A 20,214-nucleotide genomic window follows, 5' to 3' on the forward strand; every position below is an offset into this window, starting at 1 on the left:
AAATTAATCTGGATTATTACTTGACACATACCACCCACCTAAACATTGCTACATTTGGACATTTTGCCGTTTTGTTTGATTTTAGATTTTGGATTACTGCCAGCGTCTCTCTGTTTGTTTACTTTTTTCACAGTGCCTTTGCTGCTTCTGGCACGTAACTGCTTCGCCTTCCCATAAACCTTTGTTTGATTTTGTATAATAAGTTACAGAATTTCATTAAGTTCATCTCTGGCCTGTAGTGACCATATGACTATATATACCCGACACACCGATGGTTACAACTGGTGCTAGGAACCCTGGGGATTGGACCTGAACAGTTACAGCACAGAACATGCTCTGCCCTGATGAAGTATTTAATAATGTATTATATAATGTATTATGATGTAATGTTTATTAATGTAATGAAGACACACATAATGACACATAAACACTTGTAATACTTTCACTTTAGTTTGTGTCAGGAGATGTAATGCTACTTTGCACAATTGCTTCCTGTGATGCAGGCGGAACAACATTTCAACCTGCAGTCTATCACCACCAGTTTCTGGAGCATTATACACTTAAAATATCTGTTTTGGTAATATGATAAATAAAAACTAAGCAGTACTACACAGCTAAACAGCTAACTAACATGTTGGACCTTTATTTTCTAACTTCACACAGATGCCTTTCCTTCAAAAGTATTATCACCACTCTTAACGCCTCTCTATCACGTTTTGACTCACATTTTAACACATCCTCAAGTTGCTATGTCAGAGATTTTCAGAAGGCTATAGAAGGGAGTCAGGTTTAACTGTCAGGTGCCAGTGTCAGGATGATTGTAACAACATAAAAAGTGACAACAAGTGTGTGTGATACAGCATTTATTAAATTCATGAAAAATATTTGAGACAGGAATTTATGGAAATGTAGTATATTAAGGGGCTGATCTACTAAAATCCAAATGGAGCATGCACCAGAGCTGTTGATCACCATGGAAATTAGTGTCTGTCTCTTATGGTGTCTTTTAAAATGACGTTAATCTTTTAAGTGTTACTACAAGCAAGGTTTTGACATGGAAGAAGCATGTAGTGAAAAAAAAAACAGCATCGCTAAATCAGTTTAGATCCTAATTTTTCCCGTTGAGATTGCAATGCTAAAATGGTGGATCTTTTCACTGAATTGCTTCACAAGGATGTCACTCAGATGTCACAGATTTCATGCTCCTCACCCTTTCTTTAAACCCTGTTCAGTTACTAATACTATGTCCAGTAATTTTACAGAATAGTACCCTTTCAGTATTTCATTGATACCCCATATGTAGCCTTAGACTGTGATCTATAGTGTTGAAGAACAATGCAAAATAAAACAATTAAAAAATTACATCTTATTTCCTTCAGTTTCATTACTGTGAACATCCATTGACCCTGTAGTGCTCGACCATCCCATTAATGCCTGTACAGGTAGCACTGTGTTCCTTAGTTTTACACTCTGCTTCTGTGGGCCAGTACTCGATCCAGGTTCTCTCACCGAGCACATACGTATGCCTGATTTAGAAGAGAAAGCAGGGAAACAGTTAAAAATCTTGAAATGCTCACAATGTTAGAGGGGAATGAAGATAGAAACACAACAAACTTACAATTGACCCTGGTCATCTTTGTGGATATCTTTAGATGCGCCCATGATAAGGTAGTTTTTGCCTTTCCTCAGATCTAAAGCCTCCCTGCAGTGTGGAAAACTGAGGAATGTACGGAGTTTACCCTGAGGACCCACATCAGAAGTTCCTGTAAATAAAATATAGCAGATGAGAGAGAAGATACATAAAGAAAAACTGTGGTCTATTACAAACTATTTTTTTTGTAGGTCCGACCATCATTTCTTTCAGTCATGAGTGCTTAATAATTACTGAGTTTTAGAGACAGACTTCCTGGTTCAGCATTGACCTATAGTCTGACTGCTTGTCTTTCTTGAACTACTGGACCTATGTTTAGCAATGCTGCTATATTTCAAGATCTCAGTAACTACTTTGGTGAGTAGAAATATAAATGACAGATGTTCAAAAGAGTTTAGAAACATTACTTAGAAACATTACTTAGAAATTCTCACAAATTTCCAGTAACATCACTGGGCAGCAGTTCAAACACTTCCAGGTTTAAAGGAAATAATCCCACCTTCTTTGATGACATCCAGTACCCGTGCTGTGTAAATGTCAGTGGACAAACCGTCTGTAAATTCGTCCACACCAACTTTGTACACTGAAGACAGATACATTGCAGATTCTTAGTTCACTTGCTTACTTATTCTCTCTAACTCTTACTCACACAAAACAGACTCTTACCAAAATCTATTTTGCTCCTCGCTGTAGTCTCACAAGCCTTAGCTGTGCGATCAGCATCGTTGACTTTGCCCTTCTTCTGCTTACTGCAGTTCTCTGGAAACATACAGAAAAGACCCAGTTAAATAAACAGCTGTGCATGTGTGTGTATGTGTGTGTATAGGTTGATGGGTGACTGCAGCAGTGTTGAAGTCACATTTTAAGTATGTTAGTGACTGCTGCTCTTACTATACAGGGTCCTGCAGGTGCTTGTTGCCTCTGACAGGAAGTCCCAATTATTATGTTACAATCAATTGCATCTTCAGAGAGACATCATCCTGTTTACCTTCAGCGCATATGCATTCATCATTTCTACAGAGCCTCAGTAGCTGTCCACCTCTCCTCTCTGGATGGTAGAATTTCACACAATGTGTTTCTGCAACAGGAGAAAAAGATATGTTCCAGATTTATGTGTCTGTGTGTCAGAGACGGAGGCAGTATGTTGAAAGGTGTCTTTGACACTCACTGTTACTGAATGGATTATTATTGTACTCATAGACAGACACAGCTGCTGGTTGCAAAACGCCCACTTTCAGCTTCTGATGGATCCTGAATGTGATCTCCTCTGGTCGTGTGTGAGAAACCTGTGGATAAATGTAAAACAAAGGTGAGATAGAAATAAACACAGAGAACAAGGCAGAGAGAGAAAGGGAAAGAGAGAAGAAAGACTGACGTCTTACCTTGTCCAGGTAGATGATCAGAGAGCTTCTCTCTGACTCGACTGGCTTGGTGTTCATCTTGTATTTTGCAATGGTGCGGGCTCGTCCTTTAGACAACTACATATATATATATACACACACACACACACAAACACACAAACATACACACACACGCACACCATAGTGTTTGTATATTTATGTTCACTTGTGACAGTGACAGCTCTTTGTGCGTGGATGTGTGTAAGACTTGGGCCTACTAAGTCTAGGTCCTTTGTGTTCACGGAGAAGCCTGTTAGCAGGCCAATATCCAAGACTGTCATGGTTGCATCATGCTCTGTGTCCTTATACCTGTACAGACAATGAACAGAATAATTAAAGTGAGTAAAGAAATTAGTAAGAAAAGCCCCTTATCAAAAATATTAAAAAACATAAAGCAATGAGCTGTATATAAAGTGGCTATAAACTGCTATAAAGCAAATATTTTACCTCTCTACAATCCCTTTTTATGAAACTGACCCTGTGGTGAGACTGTTTTGTCAACTGTTTTCTCCAGCTTACATGTTACTAACTCAATATCTTCCCTTTCCCCTTGCATTGTGCTCCTCTGTCTCTCTCTCCTCTTCTGGCCCTCTCTGGAGCTGTAGAGTCTGGTCTGTGATGACAAGTCTCCTGCTGCTCCTACAACTCCACTCAACACCTGCTGTTATAATTAGCAATTACTAGTACTGCTTCTAGTATTATTGCTACTTTTGCAATTACTACTTTAATTATCACTAATATCATTACTACTACTGTATTATTGGTATCACTTTACCTTTTTTTTATGGTCTAGACCTGCTCTGTATGAAAAGTGCCTTGAGATGATTTTTGTTGTGATTTGGCGCTATTTACTCAGAAAAATGGAAATTTAACCAGACTGTTACTGATATGTTCAAATATCCACAAAGCTGTTGTAGCATTTGATGTCTATTTTATGTCAAGACTTAGGAAATGAAATTGGGGGTGGGTAATGAGGAAATCAGGGACGTGGATGGCTGGCCGTTTAAAAAAACAGACACTTAAAAGAGAACAGGGGAAATGAAATTAAAAATCAGAAACCGTGGAGAAGTGAAATGGGTGGGGCTGGGGTGGAGGGTAGATCTGGTTACAAAGCCATTTTACTGTGATGTTTGCTGGTATGTATTCAGTGTACTTACAAAACCTCTATTTTCAGCCTGTATATCTTCTCCTCCTCATCCATTTTCTCTGCAGGAGCAAGACATCAGATGAGCATAAGATCAAGGAAATAAACAGGCAAACAAACAGTTAAGATGACAACCAACAAATAAAGAGAAGTAGATAAACTGACAGAGGGCAAATTACCTGGGAGGAGCTGTACTGACAGGTTAAACTTCTGACAGTCGCTCTCCTTCTCTATAGGCAGAGCGTAGTACAGTGACACAATCTGTCACACAGAAAAAAGTAGTTCTTAATATTTCATATGCTGTGATATTAAGGCATCTCTTTTAATAGTAATATTAATAACTGTCCACACAGCCTCTCTGCCTTCAAGGTTAAAACATGGCTTTGGTCTCATCTGGGATTCAAAAGGACACATGCAACAAAAAGTTTTCCTTACTGTCACTGTTGCTTCTCCTGCTCCTGTGGCAGTCACTTTCACATCCTGGTTTATATCGTTGATCTGTGAGGATTTAAAATATGCACATGCACACACACACACACACGGATCAGCAGCAGAAACAAACATACAGAAAGTAACAAGAATGATGATATTAATGAGCTGTGAGTTTATGGGTGTGTGTTCTCACTTTAGATGTTCTCGTAGCAAAGTGGTTATTGCTGTTGATGTTGTACTTATCAGGCTTTGACCTGCCCGGCAACAAGATGTCCACATTCAGGTCATACTCTGGGTCTTTAGCACTGGCCCAGTACTCTGCTACAGCCTGGTACACTATCATGGTAGCCTGGAGAGAGAAATGATTAATGGTTTGAGTCCAGATTACCTACAAACAGGGAAAAAAAGCTAGAGATAATGAGAGTCCTGTGTTACCTGAGTTGAGCCATAGCCTCCATTCACTCTCTGCTGTTTGTTGAACCATCTCACAATAGGGTCAGCTTCTTTGAAAGTCTTTATTAAGAGAAAGCAATGGTTACAATAGAGAAACTAGAGAGCATATTTTAAAATTTATTTTTGGGGCATTTTCAGCCTCAGAGGAGAGAGACAGGAAATGAGGGGAAAAGACAGGGGAAAGACCCCAAAATAGACATTTTGTTATGGCTGTTGACTCTGATGCTATTACTGGAAAATGTAGAGGCTCAGAGGCTTTGCAGTCAGGAAAATGCCTTCAAATGTCGTCACCAACTCTCGTCTTCTTTGTGCTCCTCTATGTGACCTCCCTCCTGGACTCTGTGTAGTTATTTCCTGTTTTATTTTTGAAATGACTTAAATTATGTGCTTCTTGTCTTTGTCCCTCATTTTTAGCTGCATTTTGACATTTAGTTTGTTTTGTTGGGTTTTGGATTACTGCCAGCTCCTCTCTGGATGTGTTTGCCTATTTTAGACTGCCTTTGCGGTTTTTGACCCACGACAGCCTAACCTTCTCGTAAGTCGTTGTTTGACTTTGTTTAATAAATTACTCACAATAGCTTCATTAAGACTGCCTCTGGCATCTGCAGTTTGGGGCCATCCAATCCCCTGAGTTCCTGTAACCCCAGTTGCCACAGTGTGGTACCATGGATGATAACTCTACAGTGTTTTTGTTGTTGTTGTTGTTTTACATAGATACAGTGGGATGTGGCTCACCTTGGCCTTGACCAGAGCCAGAAGAGCATAAGCTGTGGCCTCCAGCGTGTAAACACGTCCTTTAGGTACAGGCCAGTGGGACAAGTCTAGGGAAAAGCCGGACACATTTTTGTATCACAATATTGTACTTGTGACAAGCCAGGATATATGCTGAAGTTGACTAACAAATATGTAATGGTAAGACTCATCAAACTGATGAACTGTTTTGAAGAAACCTGGGGAAGCAAACTGGAAGAGGACGTCCTGGTTCAGTTTGTTTTCATTGGCCAGGGCGTATGATGTCATGGCAATAGCTGTAAGGGTTGATTAGGCTGAGCAGACGCTTCTCCAGGTAGGCACTTGCTTTGTCTATACTGCCTGGAAGACTCTGGACAGAATGAAAAGATGAAAGATGAGAGGAGGAAGGAGAATAATGGGAGAACAGATAAATAGCTTTTACTGTCTACCAGGTAGTAAAATGGGTGAGGTACTCACATTAACAGTGGCCTCACATATTGTGCGTGACTCCTGCATGGCGAATGAGGCAGAAGGCTGTCATGGATGCATCTGAATCTGTGCCACGCACATCACCCTACATATGCACACACATACATGTCAGTACCATCATTATAATTACTACCATCACCTTTTTATTTAGGTGACATGTAATGGTTTTCTTTTTGATACAGTTTTGTTTAGCATCAAGAATTGATGTTAATGAAATCAGTACACGCACAGTCATCTCTCCGTGGGACAACCTTCCAACTTCTCTAAACGAGCCGTCAGACTGCTGCGCTCTGAGAATCAGAAACTTGACAGCGTCACAGATCTCTTTGCTTTGCACTGCTACTAGCTGTCTGGCCATGGCAAACACCTTGACAACATAGGCTGTCAACCTTAGAGAGAGGAGAGGATGTACTTGTTTAGTTTCATTTATTTGCACTAGATACACCCATCCTCACACACAGTCAGAATCTGTGTTAAAGAGAATGTGAAAACGTGGCCCTACCTTTGTTTCATTTATCTGCACTTAAAAATATTAAATTTCTACAGTTGAAACCAGAAATTTACATACACTGTATAAAAATACACATAACTTTTTTTTTCTCACTGTCTTAAATCAGACTAAACTTATGTTGTAGGTCAGTTAGGATTACCAAAATTATTGATATTTTCTAAATGACAGAATAATGAGAGAGAGTTTTTTAGAGAATTTTCTTCTTCAAAGTCAGACGTTTACATACACTAAGGTTACTATGCCTTTAAACAATTTGGGAAAGCCCAGATGATGATGTCATGGCTTTGGAAGCTTCTGATAGGTTAATTGACAACATTTGAGTTAAGTGGAGGCACACCTGTGGATCTATTTTAAGGCACACCTCAAACATACTGCTTTCTTGTGTGACATCATGGGAAAATCAAAAGAAATCAGCCAAGATTGTCATGATGCGGCAGCTGGGGCCGCATCGGGGTGGGTTCAGGGATTATTTTCTGTTTTGTGTTCTTTTCTCGTTTGCCTGCAGGCTGGGAGGCTGGAGCCGGAGGTTGAGTTCTCTGTGTAGCGACGACCAGACCACACCTGCGCAGCCTTCCACACCTGTCTCCACTTTCCCCTCATCACTCTCCCTATTTAACCTGCCCTCTGTTTTCCCTTCCTCGCCAGTTCTTCATAGCAGTGCACCCCTTATCCTGCCAGAAGTTCCAGGCGGTTCCAGGCGGTCCTCGTCCCATCCCAGTGTGTTTCCACACCGCTGATGCCTCCCTTGGGTCCCTGGCTGTTTCCTCGCCCTGTCTCTCCTGTGTGCTCTCCCTGTGCTCCAGGTCGCTCACGTGGTCTCTCCTGTGGCGTTCCTCCAGTTGCCCCTGGTCGTCCTGGCTCTCGAGCTCCAGCCCGTCCTCCCGGCCTCCCTCACCTGCCTTCTACCTGCGCCATTCCCCAGACCCCGCTCTGGTCACGGACCCAGACCCTGCCAGAACCACAGCTCTTTTGGCGGCCTCTTTGTGTTCTTCCCCAGCCCTTTTGGCCCTTTGTTTTCTGTGGACAATAAACCGCCCTGGTGAATCCGCACCCTTGAGTCCTCCCTTTTTCAGCGCTAGGCGCTTCATAACAAAGATATCAGTGGCTTAAGGACAACAAAGTCAATGTTTTGGAGTGGCCATCACAAAGCCCTGATCTCAATCCCATGGAAAATCTGTGGACAGAGCTGAAAAGGTGTGTGCGAACAAGGTGGCCTACAAACCTGACTCAGTTACACCAGTTCTGTCAGGAGGAATGGACCAAAATTCCAGCAAACTATTGTGAGAAACTTGTGGAAGGATACCCAAAAAGTTTGACTTAAGGCATACAGTTTAAAGGCAATGCTACCAAATACTAAGGAAATGTATGTAAACTTCTGACTTTGAAGAAAGTAATAAAAAAAATTCTCTCTCTCATTATTCTGTCATTTAGCAAATATTAATAATTTTGGTAATCCTAACTGACCTACAACAGAAGTTTAGTCTGATTTAATGTCAGACAGTGAGGGGGAAAAAAAGTTATGTGTCTTTTTATAGTGTATGTAAACTTCTGGTTTCAAATGTATGTATGAGTGTTGGCAGGCCTTACCAGGTGCTGCCTCGGTGGTCCAAACATGCAGCAAAAGACCCATCCTTTTTACGATGGGTAACCTGATTATGGTAACCTGAATAAAACAAACCTGAATAGTGAGCTTCATATTCTACAGACAAGGACACAAAAATGTCTGCTGTCAGTGCTGATAAATGCATTTGTGTGAGCCCACCGGTGAGGATGTGTTGAAGGGCTTTGTCACGTCTATCAATGCTCACAGGATCCCACATGTTAGATTTGTCCAGATATGTAACTGCAATGACAGGCAGCGTCATGTGGATCATGTTCTCCTCTCCACACCCAGAGGGCTGGTAGATCAGATTACCCATTGGTGTTCCACTGATGACATTCTTCAACACATCCGTTTGCACTTTTCCTGCAAACATTCCCACAGCCAGTGAGGTAATAATTTGCCACTGATCACGAGGAAGAACATGCGTCTCTTGCAACAGTAACGACTAATGCAGAGGTAATGCTACAGACACTGTACCATGTACCATGTCATAACATTTCTCACCTGTCACAGAAATCTGTGTGCTTGTAGGTGTGTTTGGAAGAAAATCTTTCTTAGGAATTCCACTGTTGATGATTTCCACCTGTTTACCACCTAAAAGGCAGGAAGAGTTCCAAAGTTTTAGGTAATTCTTAAACAATAAACAGATAAAGGAACTTTAAACTCACCTACACCTTTATTTGCAGGGTCCAGAGTTACAATCTGAGGCAATTTAATCAGTAAACCTTCAGGCTGGAAGAACAACAGGTAGAACAAACATCAGCAATTACAACTATGTTTCAAGTAGAGTGCAAAATGGCAGGGTGAAGTGGACTATAGACTGTATAGGTGATTAATAAATACATGTACTCAACCAGTCACATCGCTGGTTTGGTTGGTGTTTTGTAGCAGCCAGGTGTTGTGATTTAAATAAGATAAACAGAGTGGACAGTTGTGTCTAATGGCACCGTGTTCTGACATGGCACCACTCAAAGGCTGCACATTTATCAAAATGTCTGTGTTGCTGCCTTCACATGACTGCAGATATTTGATGTGAACAGTGGCTTTCATACATCATTATGCAGCTGTGACAGACAGAAAAAAACCCTTTAAACCCACCACAGAGTCTGTGTCTCTTACCACCACGTGCAGTTCCTTTACAATCCCATCATTGAGCTCTGAGTCTTTAACAGATGCTTTGACCCCAATGCGGTGTGTTCCCTCCTTTGTGGGAATAATGACAAAGGGCACAAATCGTGTTGTTTGCGGCCCAACTCTGACCTCCTCACGATACTTTGACTTTTTAGAAGCTGCACTGCACACATGCTCTGTCTCAGCCAGATCCACACGCACCTTGAAAACAAGACAAAGTTGAAGAAAGAGACTGAGGCATGTGTAGAAGAGATGAACACCTGCCAAAGAGCTCATCAAATTCTGACAATTTCAGGTACTCATTGTGACTGCCTATAAAATAATGTTATTCCTGCTTAAAATCCAGTTCTGGTACCGATTACATTAACAAATCTATGGAAAAGTTTAGAAAATAGTAACTAACATACTTAAAAAGTCTTACATTTTTTGTATCCATTCTCTTATTAGCCATATACTCGTATTGTATAATAGTCTAATAATTTCTGTCATTTTGCCCTGGATTGGGCCACACCAACAAAATATGGCTCACTTGATTGATGTAGACTTACAGTGGCAGGGTCATCTCTGAAGTTGTGGAGAACTGCTTTTATTTCCACCTGCTCTCCACGGACAACAGAGTATGGCAGTCTAATATCAATGAAGAAGTCTTTCCGGACAATTACCTCTAATGGATCAGCCACACAGATACCTTAAAAACAAACAGCAAAACCATAAAACACAGCAAAGGAAAAAGGGGTTAGCTGGGAGAGGGACACACCAATTTAAATAGAGAGATAGTACAATGTAGGATGCACCTGTGTTAGACAGGTACAACTAAAACAGAAGACAGTTACTGAGTCCTCACCGTGGGTTCTTGACAGACTGATGCCAGTGAACTGCCAGGTTGTGATTGAGTCTTGCAAAGGAACATTTTTCACAAGTGATGTGGAATCACTGAAACAAAAATAAGTGTTAAGATTTACAGAGGAACAGAGAAGCTTTGAATTCTAGTGGTGTAATATGTGAAGTTAACAGTGTACTTTTTGTGTGTATGTTTCAGATGCCTCACCAGTTGGGTGTTTGACGCGGGCAAGCAGGCAGTGTGATGTCTGACCACAGCCAACTCTCAGGGAACTTGGTGCGAGAAGTAATTTCATTGCTGTCCATGTAACTGTTGTCATCGTCCTCGCCTACAGGAAAGTGCCATTAAAAAGGTTACCATTTCGATTACTTAATAACTACCAGTACGACCACAGAAAACCACCCCAGCCTTTTCCCCCCATCACTCGTTCCCATCTCTTACTGCGAGCAAGTTGAAGGTTTTCCTCCTTCCTCTCAGCCCGCTGGCTTTCCATCTCCTTGCAGCAGTGCAGGAAGGCTTCGACACAGGCTGCGCCGTCTGAGATGTACTCACTGCGTATCTCACAAGTGTATGAAACTGGAGTGTCCCTCATTCCATCTATACAACAGTCACGTTGTAGTTCATCTGTATACTGACTCACTTGAGAGACAAATGAGAGAAAGTGTGGATGATGAGAAGAAGGGTGAACTTTCTAATAAGTCAAGTCAGTTCTATTTATGTGTCTTTCATCCTTAGATACTTGATTCAAATAAGGAAAGACTCAACGATAGCAGGAAACCCTCTCCCCAGTATCAACAGACATGCAATAAAAGTGTTGGTACAAACAAACATTAACATATTGAGTAAATTAAGTATAAAGTAAAGAGTTTCATCTATTTCTATCCTTATGGAAAGACATAACGTGGTGAAGCCGAGTACTATAAAAGTCAACCACACAAGATTCCAACCACAGACAGAAGGAGAAACTTAATATGATTGCATGTGTGGTTCTTACGTAAGCTGGTTGTGACGTTCATCATGGTGGTGGCGGCTCGTTTCTTCCTGGTGGGCACCGGACATTTAAATTCTGGAAACACAACACAGACTAGGTCTTCAACAGAGCTCAACAAGGTTAGACCTAGACTTGAGATATGAGTGATACTCTAGCTCTCTCATGGACAGAGTATGTGTGCATTTGTTGTCACCATGGTTGACTGCTGAAGCCAACACAGAAAAAAAAAAAAATGTTTTCTCAGATGTTTGCCCAGATTAGGATTTTCAGGAAAAAGGTTAGTAGGAGGAGGAAAACAGTAAGAGTGTAAACCTTGTCTGTAGGCAGTCCCAGAAGCTGTGTTGGATTCAAACAACAGCCCGGCATCGTAGAACACACTTATGCCGTTCTTCCCTCCACCTGGTGTGCAGCCTGTGTCGTATTTCTCGACAGTGTCCCATATCTGAGCATGAAGTAATACAAACAGACGAGGCTTAGGGTCTTGAACAATCCAAAATTGCTCCCAATGGTTAAGGCCGATGGCTGGCTTTGTATGTATGGTGCCACTGGTGCATATGCATGTATAATGACATTTGAAACATTTACTTATGCAATGTATCTGCTGTGGCACAGTCTTATTCCTGGCATTATTCAAAGTCACAGGAAGACAAACTTTCACACGCTGTGTGTTAGAAATATGTAAGAGGAAATATATAAGCTTTTTAAATTAAATCCCTTTCAAGTATTTTCAAAGCTCGGGACAGAATAAAGAATTTGCCTTTTTCAGGGTGAGGCGGTGCTTGTTGTTCAGGACAAAGACACCTTTGTCAACTGCCACCAGTCCCACTGTGGCTTCTGGATCTCCAGTGACCTTCAGACCAAACATCTTGCGAGGCTCATAGGAGGCATCACTTCTTGTTGATTCTAACTTCAGCTTAAGAAGGAAACATGCAGATTTGTATTTGTTAAAACAACTGTATGTGAAAAATTCAGATAACTTTCTCGGTTTGTGTGTGAGTGTATTCTTTGCCCACTTAGACTCTGCTACATCAGTGTTGTGTGTCTCACCGAGCCCATGCAAGAGTCCTTGACATCCACCCAAACAGAGTCTGATACCACTTCATTGCCAGTTGTATGGTAGTAGGCGATGATGCGGAACGATGGCAGCATTTCTTTGGTGATGGGAATTATCATGGATATCAGTACTTGGCTTCTTGTCCTGTAACGGCCATGTTTGACCAGTTGACCTCTGCTCAGGATCTTGGGAAACACAGATTCCAACATCGGTACTTATCTGATATGCATGCATACAGTACTACACAGGTTATGGTAAGCAACGCAAACACTCCAAGACACATACACAGGTGCAAATGATCTCTCACCAGGTATGTGATCTCATTTTGTCCCTCTTCCTGCCTCTGGAGGTTGAGGTTGATCTTAAGGTTGTCTCCTAATTCTACTTGAGCTGCATCCACCCCTGCAGTAACAACATTCAAATGAGCAAAGTTCATGCTAAACTTCTTCATCTTGTATGGAAGTTTGACAACACTGCCACTACCTCCACCATCACCATCTCTCCAATATGTACGTAATGCAATGTAAGTATTTACCTATGTGGATGTAACTGTTGCTGCCAGTGTTATATGGCAAAGCTGTCATGCTGGCTGACGCTTGCCTTTCAGGTGAAATATTTGGATCATTAGTCTTTGCCTACAATTAAAGACACAGGCAAGGATATACACACAGTTACATAAAGTGACGTACACAACAATTTGCCATCTATTTAATTGTGTTGTAGTAAAATGAGGCACAGCAGTTCAATATTCACATATTTACTTTAACACATAATCTTAATAAATAAATGACGAAATTTTACCCATTATCAACACTTACTGTGATTGTCAGTGGGTTAGAACTTTCCACTGTATTGATGGAAAGCCTTGCTAACCCATTGGCTGCCGTGAGGCCCTGCACCTCGTCTGAATTCAGAACCACTGTAATGCCTTGTGCTGGACTGCCATCAGGTTTCACAACTTCAACCTGTGAGCCAAGACGCACACAGTTTGACAAACAGTCAAAAAAAACCCTCTAACTCTCTGATGAAAGGACAATAATAATGACAATTATATTACTTGACAAAAATGGCATGCATCAATCAAATAATCTGTGGCACTGAAGAAAAGACAATTATTGGTGAATTTCAAAAGTGACAATTTATGTATTTTAAGCAATTTAACCCAACTTTTAAATCATACATATCAATGTGTACATTACCGTGATATCAAAGGACATTCCTGGTTTAAAATATTTGGGCGTGTGCTTGAAGTGGATGGTGTAAGGTGACGTGACAATCTGGATATTTCTCAACTCTGCCTCTGTCATTTCACTACCTGTACAAAGAGATACAGTGTGCACATGCAGACAAACACACATGAAGACATATGCATACACAAACTAATTACTTAAATGAAATATACCTACTGTAAAACTTTAATTCTCAAATTACTCTTTGATATATATATATATAAGCTATATATAAAATTACATGTTATTACTTTACAAGTATGCATAAAGTACATGTTAAAAACTCTCAAAGAACAGAAATGTACTTAATTACAACTTAGTAGTGTCTCACCCATAACAAGTAGTGCAGTCAAGTTGTTTTCATCATGGAAATATGTTACTCAAATCAAGTGAAATTTATAATATATATATGTGTGTATATGTGTGTGTGTGTGTGTGTGTGTGTGTGTGTGTGTGTATGTTTATATCAGGATGGTCTCTCTCTCTCTCTCTCTCTCTCTCTCTCTCACGCACACACACACACACACACACACACACACTCTTTCTATCTTTCTTACCACTTCCCGTCAGCACACTGACAGCTACAAATATGTTGCTCCCCACCAGGTCGAGGATGTTTGGAAAGGTCTCCGTAATGTGCTCTCTCTTCAGCGTGACCTCTCCCTCACCTCTCACAATCTGATGTAGAATAATATAAAAACACATCTTAAAGTAGCCTATACCTAGGCAGTTGGCAGGAACTTTGCTAAATTGACAGGCAGATTTGTGTAGTACTGATAATTGCAAATGTATTTACTGACCGGCACTCTCTGAAGAGAGCTGGGAAAGCTCTTCTTTTGACCCTCATGCTCAATCCCAAATACCCCGAAGGCTGACCCATCTACGCCTTTACCAAACAGATACCTAAAACCACATGTAAATGGTTTGTTTGTTTCATATTAAACAAAAAAAATTACTTTATCAGTCTAATAATTAAACCTGGTCTCTAAAGCCACATAACAAAAACCTTCACATACGTAGCTTTGATGCTGACAATGAGGTCTGGACTGTCCACGTAGAAGAAGGGCTTTGCAACAAGTTTAACCTCAAAACTCGGCAGCACTAAAAAATTTAAAACATTTTATTGTGTGTCTCACATCATGTAAAGCATGAAAGTAAATAAAAGTTATATAGGTTTTTAATAACAGTTTAATATGAAGACAATCTCTTCTCTTATCTTGCTCACCATATTCTTTGACCTCAAACTCTGCAGAGTAGCTCAGCTGTGGGTTGCTGTGGAACCTGGTCACCACTTTCCACAGTCCAGTACTGTACGCACACACACACACACAGGATATGGATTTTATTTAAGATTTTTGGTAAAATGAGTGGCACTTCTCTTATTTCCCAGTTTTCCTTAATTACTTATTAACTTACTTCTTTAGTCAAAAATGTGCTGTTATTATATTTGTCCTTCACTTTGTAGAACTACAGATTCACGAGAAGCCAGAAACTACTTCGTATCCATATGTGTGAACACACTGTAAGTCCTCATTCATCTAAAACAGGGAAAATCTGCTTAGTACTAAAATTAAATTAAATCCACACCTGACAATTTTACCAAGTGTGTAATCTCCAGAGTGGGTCCCTAATTTCAGAGAGACTGGTCCACGTGGTGAAATGACGCCTTCAGGGGTCTAAAATAAGGAACAATTCAGTGACAGTGAACATTACCAGTTCATTCAATCCATTAATTTAATGCTATATAATAGGCCTTAAATATCTATCATCTGTCTAACAGCAGTGAGTCCGATCAGTTTCTTGATTGACACTAGCTATTTGATGAGAGCTTAATATCTAAAGGGGGACATGTGTATCTCTCTACTGGTATTACTAGAGTGGTACAAATGGACATGAAACCTAACAATGTTCAGTGATTGTGCTTTTAGCTATACTAGTGGCATAGCAATGAAGAAGTCCTATCATTTTAGACCCAATTCTGTGCTTTGAAATATAAACTACAATACACACCACAATGTCAATGTCAATAGAAGCATCAGTTCTGGTTTCATTATCCCTCTCCACGGGGTTCATGCGGGGCGTCAGTCCAAATATCCTGTAGTGGACTGAAATAAAGACATTACTGCTGTTACTTTCCTTAAGGCTCATTTATGTGTCCTTTATACATGAAAAGATTTAAGTCGCTTTCAAACAAAGTAATTGTCATTGCTCATGTACTTCCATGAACCCTTTACATTGGAAGGGATGTTGAGCAATACATCAACAAGAAGGTTGTGAAAAAGGTTCTGACTACAACAAACGTGGAGACAGTGAACAAGGTCGTAATAGTGTACTTCTTAAGAAAGAGGCAAAATGGAGGCGGCAGTATAGATGGCAGTGGTCTCTGAGGTCACTGAATGAAAAGCAGGTGGACAGATATTTCCTTTCTTTCCACAAAACTCAAAATTTCACAAAATGATCTGAAATTTTTAAAATTGCTCGCTTGAACTATTGGTGAGACTGCCCCCATGATTTCCAGTGGTACTCCTCATTTCATCTGTATCTGTAAGCTTTCAGAATGCTACGTCCATATCTGTATCTAATGTTGAGCATAACTGAGCCTTTAAAGGTTGAAGCAGGGTGTACACACCTTTCTTTGAATTTGAAATAATTAAATACCAGATGTTCTGGTTCACTGATGTAGTACTGGACTCACCTTTGCTGTTGGGGGTGTAGAGGGTCTTGTCAGTCTGGATGAAGATGTAGCCGAACTGGAAGGACACTAAGACCACTTTGAACAGTTCTATATCAGGGAACCGAGCTTGCAGGTAGACATACTGTTTCATGTTGGGGATCTTACTGAAGTCTCCAGTGGGAATCTGAAACCAGTATGAAGAGTCGCAAGCAGTGTATAGCAAGCAGGCCGGGGGTACATGATGCTACATTTAAAAATCTTTTTGTTTACTCTCATTTGTGGTCAGGTGATACATTCAGACGAGGCTTAACGTACTAATGTCACCAGTATATTTTAGCAAACAAAACTAAATAAGAGTAACATATATGTCAGTATTTTTTCATTACATTGATTTGTCCAAAGCCCTGGAATTTATTTGCTGAGCCAAGGTTCACAGATGTGGATGCCAGTCCTTCTGGATTTGGTCGGATACTTCAATACATTGATTTCAACTGTGAAATCATTATCATTGGTGCAGTCTTGACACTCCACAAAGATGTTTTCTGGTGTTCCGATCCGCAACACGTTGGGGGCAGTCATCACCTTCCTGCAGAGCAGTGGGAAAAGAGGAAGACAGAGAATGTAGTGACTGTACAGAAAGAACCACACTGCCATTTAGTATGTAACAAATCACTGACGAATGGAGGAACAATGGCAAACACATTGACCGATCTGCTTTTGTTTTGCTTCAACAGTTGTTCTGAATGTTTACATCTTCTGCTCCAGCATGGACTTTACACACAATGAGTGATCTATTGATTATCTTGATAATGATCCAACATCAGATCAATGCAACATTTCATCATTGTTCTGGACTCTGTTTACTGTGGCAGCTGTAATGAATCTCTGTGCAAATTCAAAACAACATTCAGGTCAACTGACTGGCAGCATTTTTAGGTACCTTCATTTACGTAACAAAAATTGCAAACTGGACTGAAGCTTCACATTATGTAAGACACAGACGATTGGAACTGAGTAAAACTAATACCGGTACTCAATCTTCACTCTTCACTCATTATCAGTAACTATCAAAATGATTGCAAATGCAGTTAGTTTTTCACAGCTTTAGTAAATTTCCTGAAACACTATCAAAACATTAGGTAAAATGTTGGTATACTATGTAGGTATGACTTGTAAAAAGCCATTTTAGCCATATTTAAAAATCATAGAAAGCAAGTACATCACTGCCACCAAATTTCCCTGTCTGATTGCATGAGACAATAAAGACAAAAGTACAGGGAATTACGTCAGTGAGATAACACCCACTAAAATGTAAAGTTTATTTACTTTGCTCGTCATTCGAGCATACTCAGTAGTAAGGTCAGGTTTTTTCTCTCATGGTCAGTATAAACATTCCTGGTTTGTACCTCTGCTGAAAAATCTTTTTCTGCCTAAGGTTTTTCTTGCCCTTCTTGGCTCAGTTTGGGTCATAAGTCTTTGATAGTGTGGGCCAGTGAGTAAAAAGCTCCTGACAATAACAGTAATGTAAATACAAATGAATGATGTGACTCTACAGTGACAAGAAGTCTCTCAAAACAACACATTCATGTCAGCTGGGAAGCAGAACCAGAAACTCTGTCACTACCTATCCCTCTTTGAACAGACATTTAAGGAGCAATGTGTGAAAGTAAAGCAGATCTACTTACATTGGAGATGGATCAGCCAGAGAAGTCAAGGAGAAAAAAGCCCCCAAGGCTAACAGGCAGAGCTGAATCCTACACATGCTCCTGCATGATCCCATCTCTGCTGTTACTGCAGACTCCTGCTCTGCAGCACTCCACTTTTAAGCACTTATCTCCCTCCTCCTGCAGCTTTACATCTCCTCACCAGTCTCATCTGGTTCATTCAAGGCAGCTGATGAATCCCACTGTCATCTTTCATATTGCTTTTGTTGTTGTTATTGGACTATTATAAAATAAAATGTGTATACCTGGACATGTTCTACTGTAGGCTAGCACCAGAGGACCACTGATGTTCTTAAATTTCCAAGTTTCATGTACTGAGACATAAAGTTTGATATTCAATTTCCAAAAAGTGATGGTTGGAACCTACCCCCTGCCATTGTCACATAAGTCTATTGTTATAACCCTGGCTGGCTAAGGGAAAGGGAAGTAACATGACCAACCAGGTGGAAGAAAAGACGAAAAGACTGCAAAACAAGCCGATACAACAAAGGGAAGAGCCCTGCTGGTCAAATCAATTAAACAACAGAAAAGTAATCCAAGTCTGGAGGTAATTTAATCTAAAAGGGGAAAACTGTCTTAATCTACCAAACAGAAAGTTAATCCTGGAGTAGGCTGGCACCCCTAACCCAACTGTGTCTATACAGAGGATCACCTGGCATAGTGAATGGGTGTGTTTACAGCCCAGTTCTCCAGTATATAAGTAATTCTGACACCATATGATAAAACAACTAGTCACCTCTGAAGGTATTAAGGACTAGTGCACTGAAGTACAAAGTGAATGACTCAGCAACAGACTAGCAAGTGTAGCCTACAAACATAAATCAAGTACTGTCAAATGTAACTATTAGTGAGTATAGACAAGAGACAGCCAGCAGTTGTTAGCAAACGACGATTTTAACAGGTGTAGGAGTTACGGTGGCAGCAGGAGTGGAGCACGAACAGGGACGCTGGTCCAATCATCTCCGGATGTGGTGCAGGAAGAGAAGCCGCAGAGAGGCGGGCCATCGGGTGGATCGGACCAATCCTGGACAGGGACCCGCACATGACAATTTCTATATCAGTTAAATGAACTCAGAACTATAATAATTAATCACAGACGGAAAGTGAGAGAATATCCAGGGCTGTTGCAACTTTTGTGAGGTATTCTATCAACATGTTGTAGGCTACCATTTGACAGACAATAAAAGAAATTAGGTGAAATGTGGTGATTTACTGTAGCTGCCACTGTCTTCCAGTCTCCTTTAGCTGCTGGTTGTGGCAACAGAGATCACAAAGGTTATTAGGACTGCGGGGGCATGACTGTGTATATGAACTTCATGGTAGTCCATCCAGATATTTTAGTGTGGACCAAAGTGTTGATAAACCGACATTGCCATCCAGAACCACACATGTGAATTATTATTTGATATATTTGCCCTTGTCGGCTGCATATAATTAAATACTAAAACAATAAACTTAAATAACAGAAGTGTGGTGCAGTGGTCAGCACTGGTGTCTCACAGTAAGAAGGTTTGCATGTTCTCCCTGTGCCTGTATGGAGTGTACCCCGCCTCTCTCTCAGTGTCAGCTGGGATTGGCTCCAGCTGATATCAGGGGACTCTCAGAGAATAAGAGGTACTGATTATTGGGTGGAGGAACTCACCCATCCACATTTCCACAATTTTTTTGTGAAATAATCTCTTATTGTTGCTCCCATGACAAGTATATTTTCTGAGATACTGTTACAGTTGTCAAAGTTTCTCATTAGATTTGATACAGAAGAATAATCACAGATGTAAATGCTGTGCAACACAACATTTCATTTGACCTGTAAAAGGCCACAACACACTCAAAAAAATTAAGTTATCTGTCAAAATTGAACAAACTCACCAATAAGTGCATCAATGCTAATTTATTTTCCTCATTGGCCAAAACAGTCAAATGCATGACAACTGAGAAATGAGAAATTTTGTCAGTATGATTGTATCTACTGAAATTGTGTGTTTGTATTTTATTTGTAATTGAGACACACAATCACTAAGGATCCAAAAGTTGTTATGTGCAAACATTACTTTCACAGAGAATTCCGTTCAAGTTTCTCACAATGTACTCATTTCTATGTTGTGCCTTTTCCAAGGTTTCTTCAATTTTTCCTCAGTTTTTTTTTCCCATTCTG

General features: G+C 40.4%; 1 protein-coding gene and 1 long non-coding RNA gene across 2 annotated transcripts in view; one reads left to right on the forward strand and one right to left on the reverse strand.

The window, feature by feature from the left end:
* The window catches only part of LOC127142495 (uncharacterized), a 43,709-nt gene that overhangs the window by 22,423 nt on the left and 1,072 nt on the right, over positions 1–20,214 (forward strand). The window lies entirely within an intron of this gene.
* LOC108885434 (complement C3-like) lies at positions 847–18,181 on the reverse strand. Its single transcript, XM_018679794.2, is given in 46 exon segments — positions 847–1,526; positions 1,619–1,763; positions 2,151–2,234; positions 2,318–2,410; positions 2,640–2,729; positions 2,820–2,937; positions 3,034–3,129; positions 3,270–3,360; positions 4,209–4,257; positions 4,375–4,456; positions 4,631–4,693; positions 4,821–4,976; positions 5,063–5,140; positions 5,816–5,901; positions 6,031–6,109; positions 6,111–6,182; positions 6,290–6,331; positions 6,333–6,386; positions 6,531–6,690; positions 8,400–8,475; positions 8,575–8,778; positions 8,920–9,009; positions 9,084–9,147; positions 9,535–9,747; positions 10,095–10,234; positions 10,391–10,479; positions 10,595–10,715; positions 10,829–11,026; positions 11,382–11,453; positions 11,691–11,820; positions 12,136–12,291; positions 12,426–12,617; positions 12,740–12,834; positions 12,968–13,067; positions 13,251–13,397; positions 13,632–13,747; positions 14,219–14,339; positions 14,462–14,564; positions 14,678–14,762; positions 14,887–14,969; positions 15,249–15,337; positions 15,672–15,766; positions 16,357–16,519; positions 16,722–16,784; positions 16,786–16,921; positions 18,021–18,181. Coding segments are annotated over 46 exon segments (5,016 nt in total). The 5' UTR covers positions 18,116–18,181; the 3' UTR covers positions 847–1,384.

The sequence above is a fragment of the Lates calcarifer genome, linkage group LG5 (genome assembly GCF_001640805.2).
Source record: "Lates calcarifer isolate ASB-BC8 linkage group LG5, TLL_Latcal_v3, whole genome shotgun sequence".
Lineage (NCBI taxonomy): Eukaryota > Metazoa > Chordata > Actinopteri > Centropomidae > Lates > Lates calcarifer.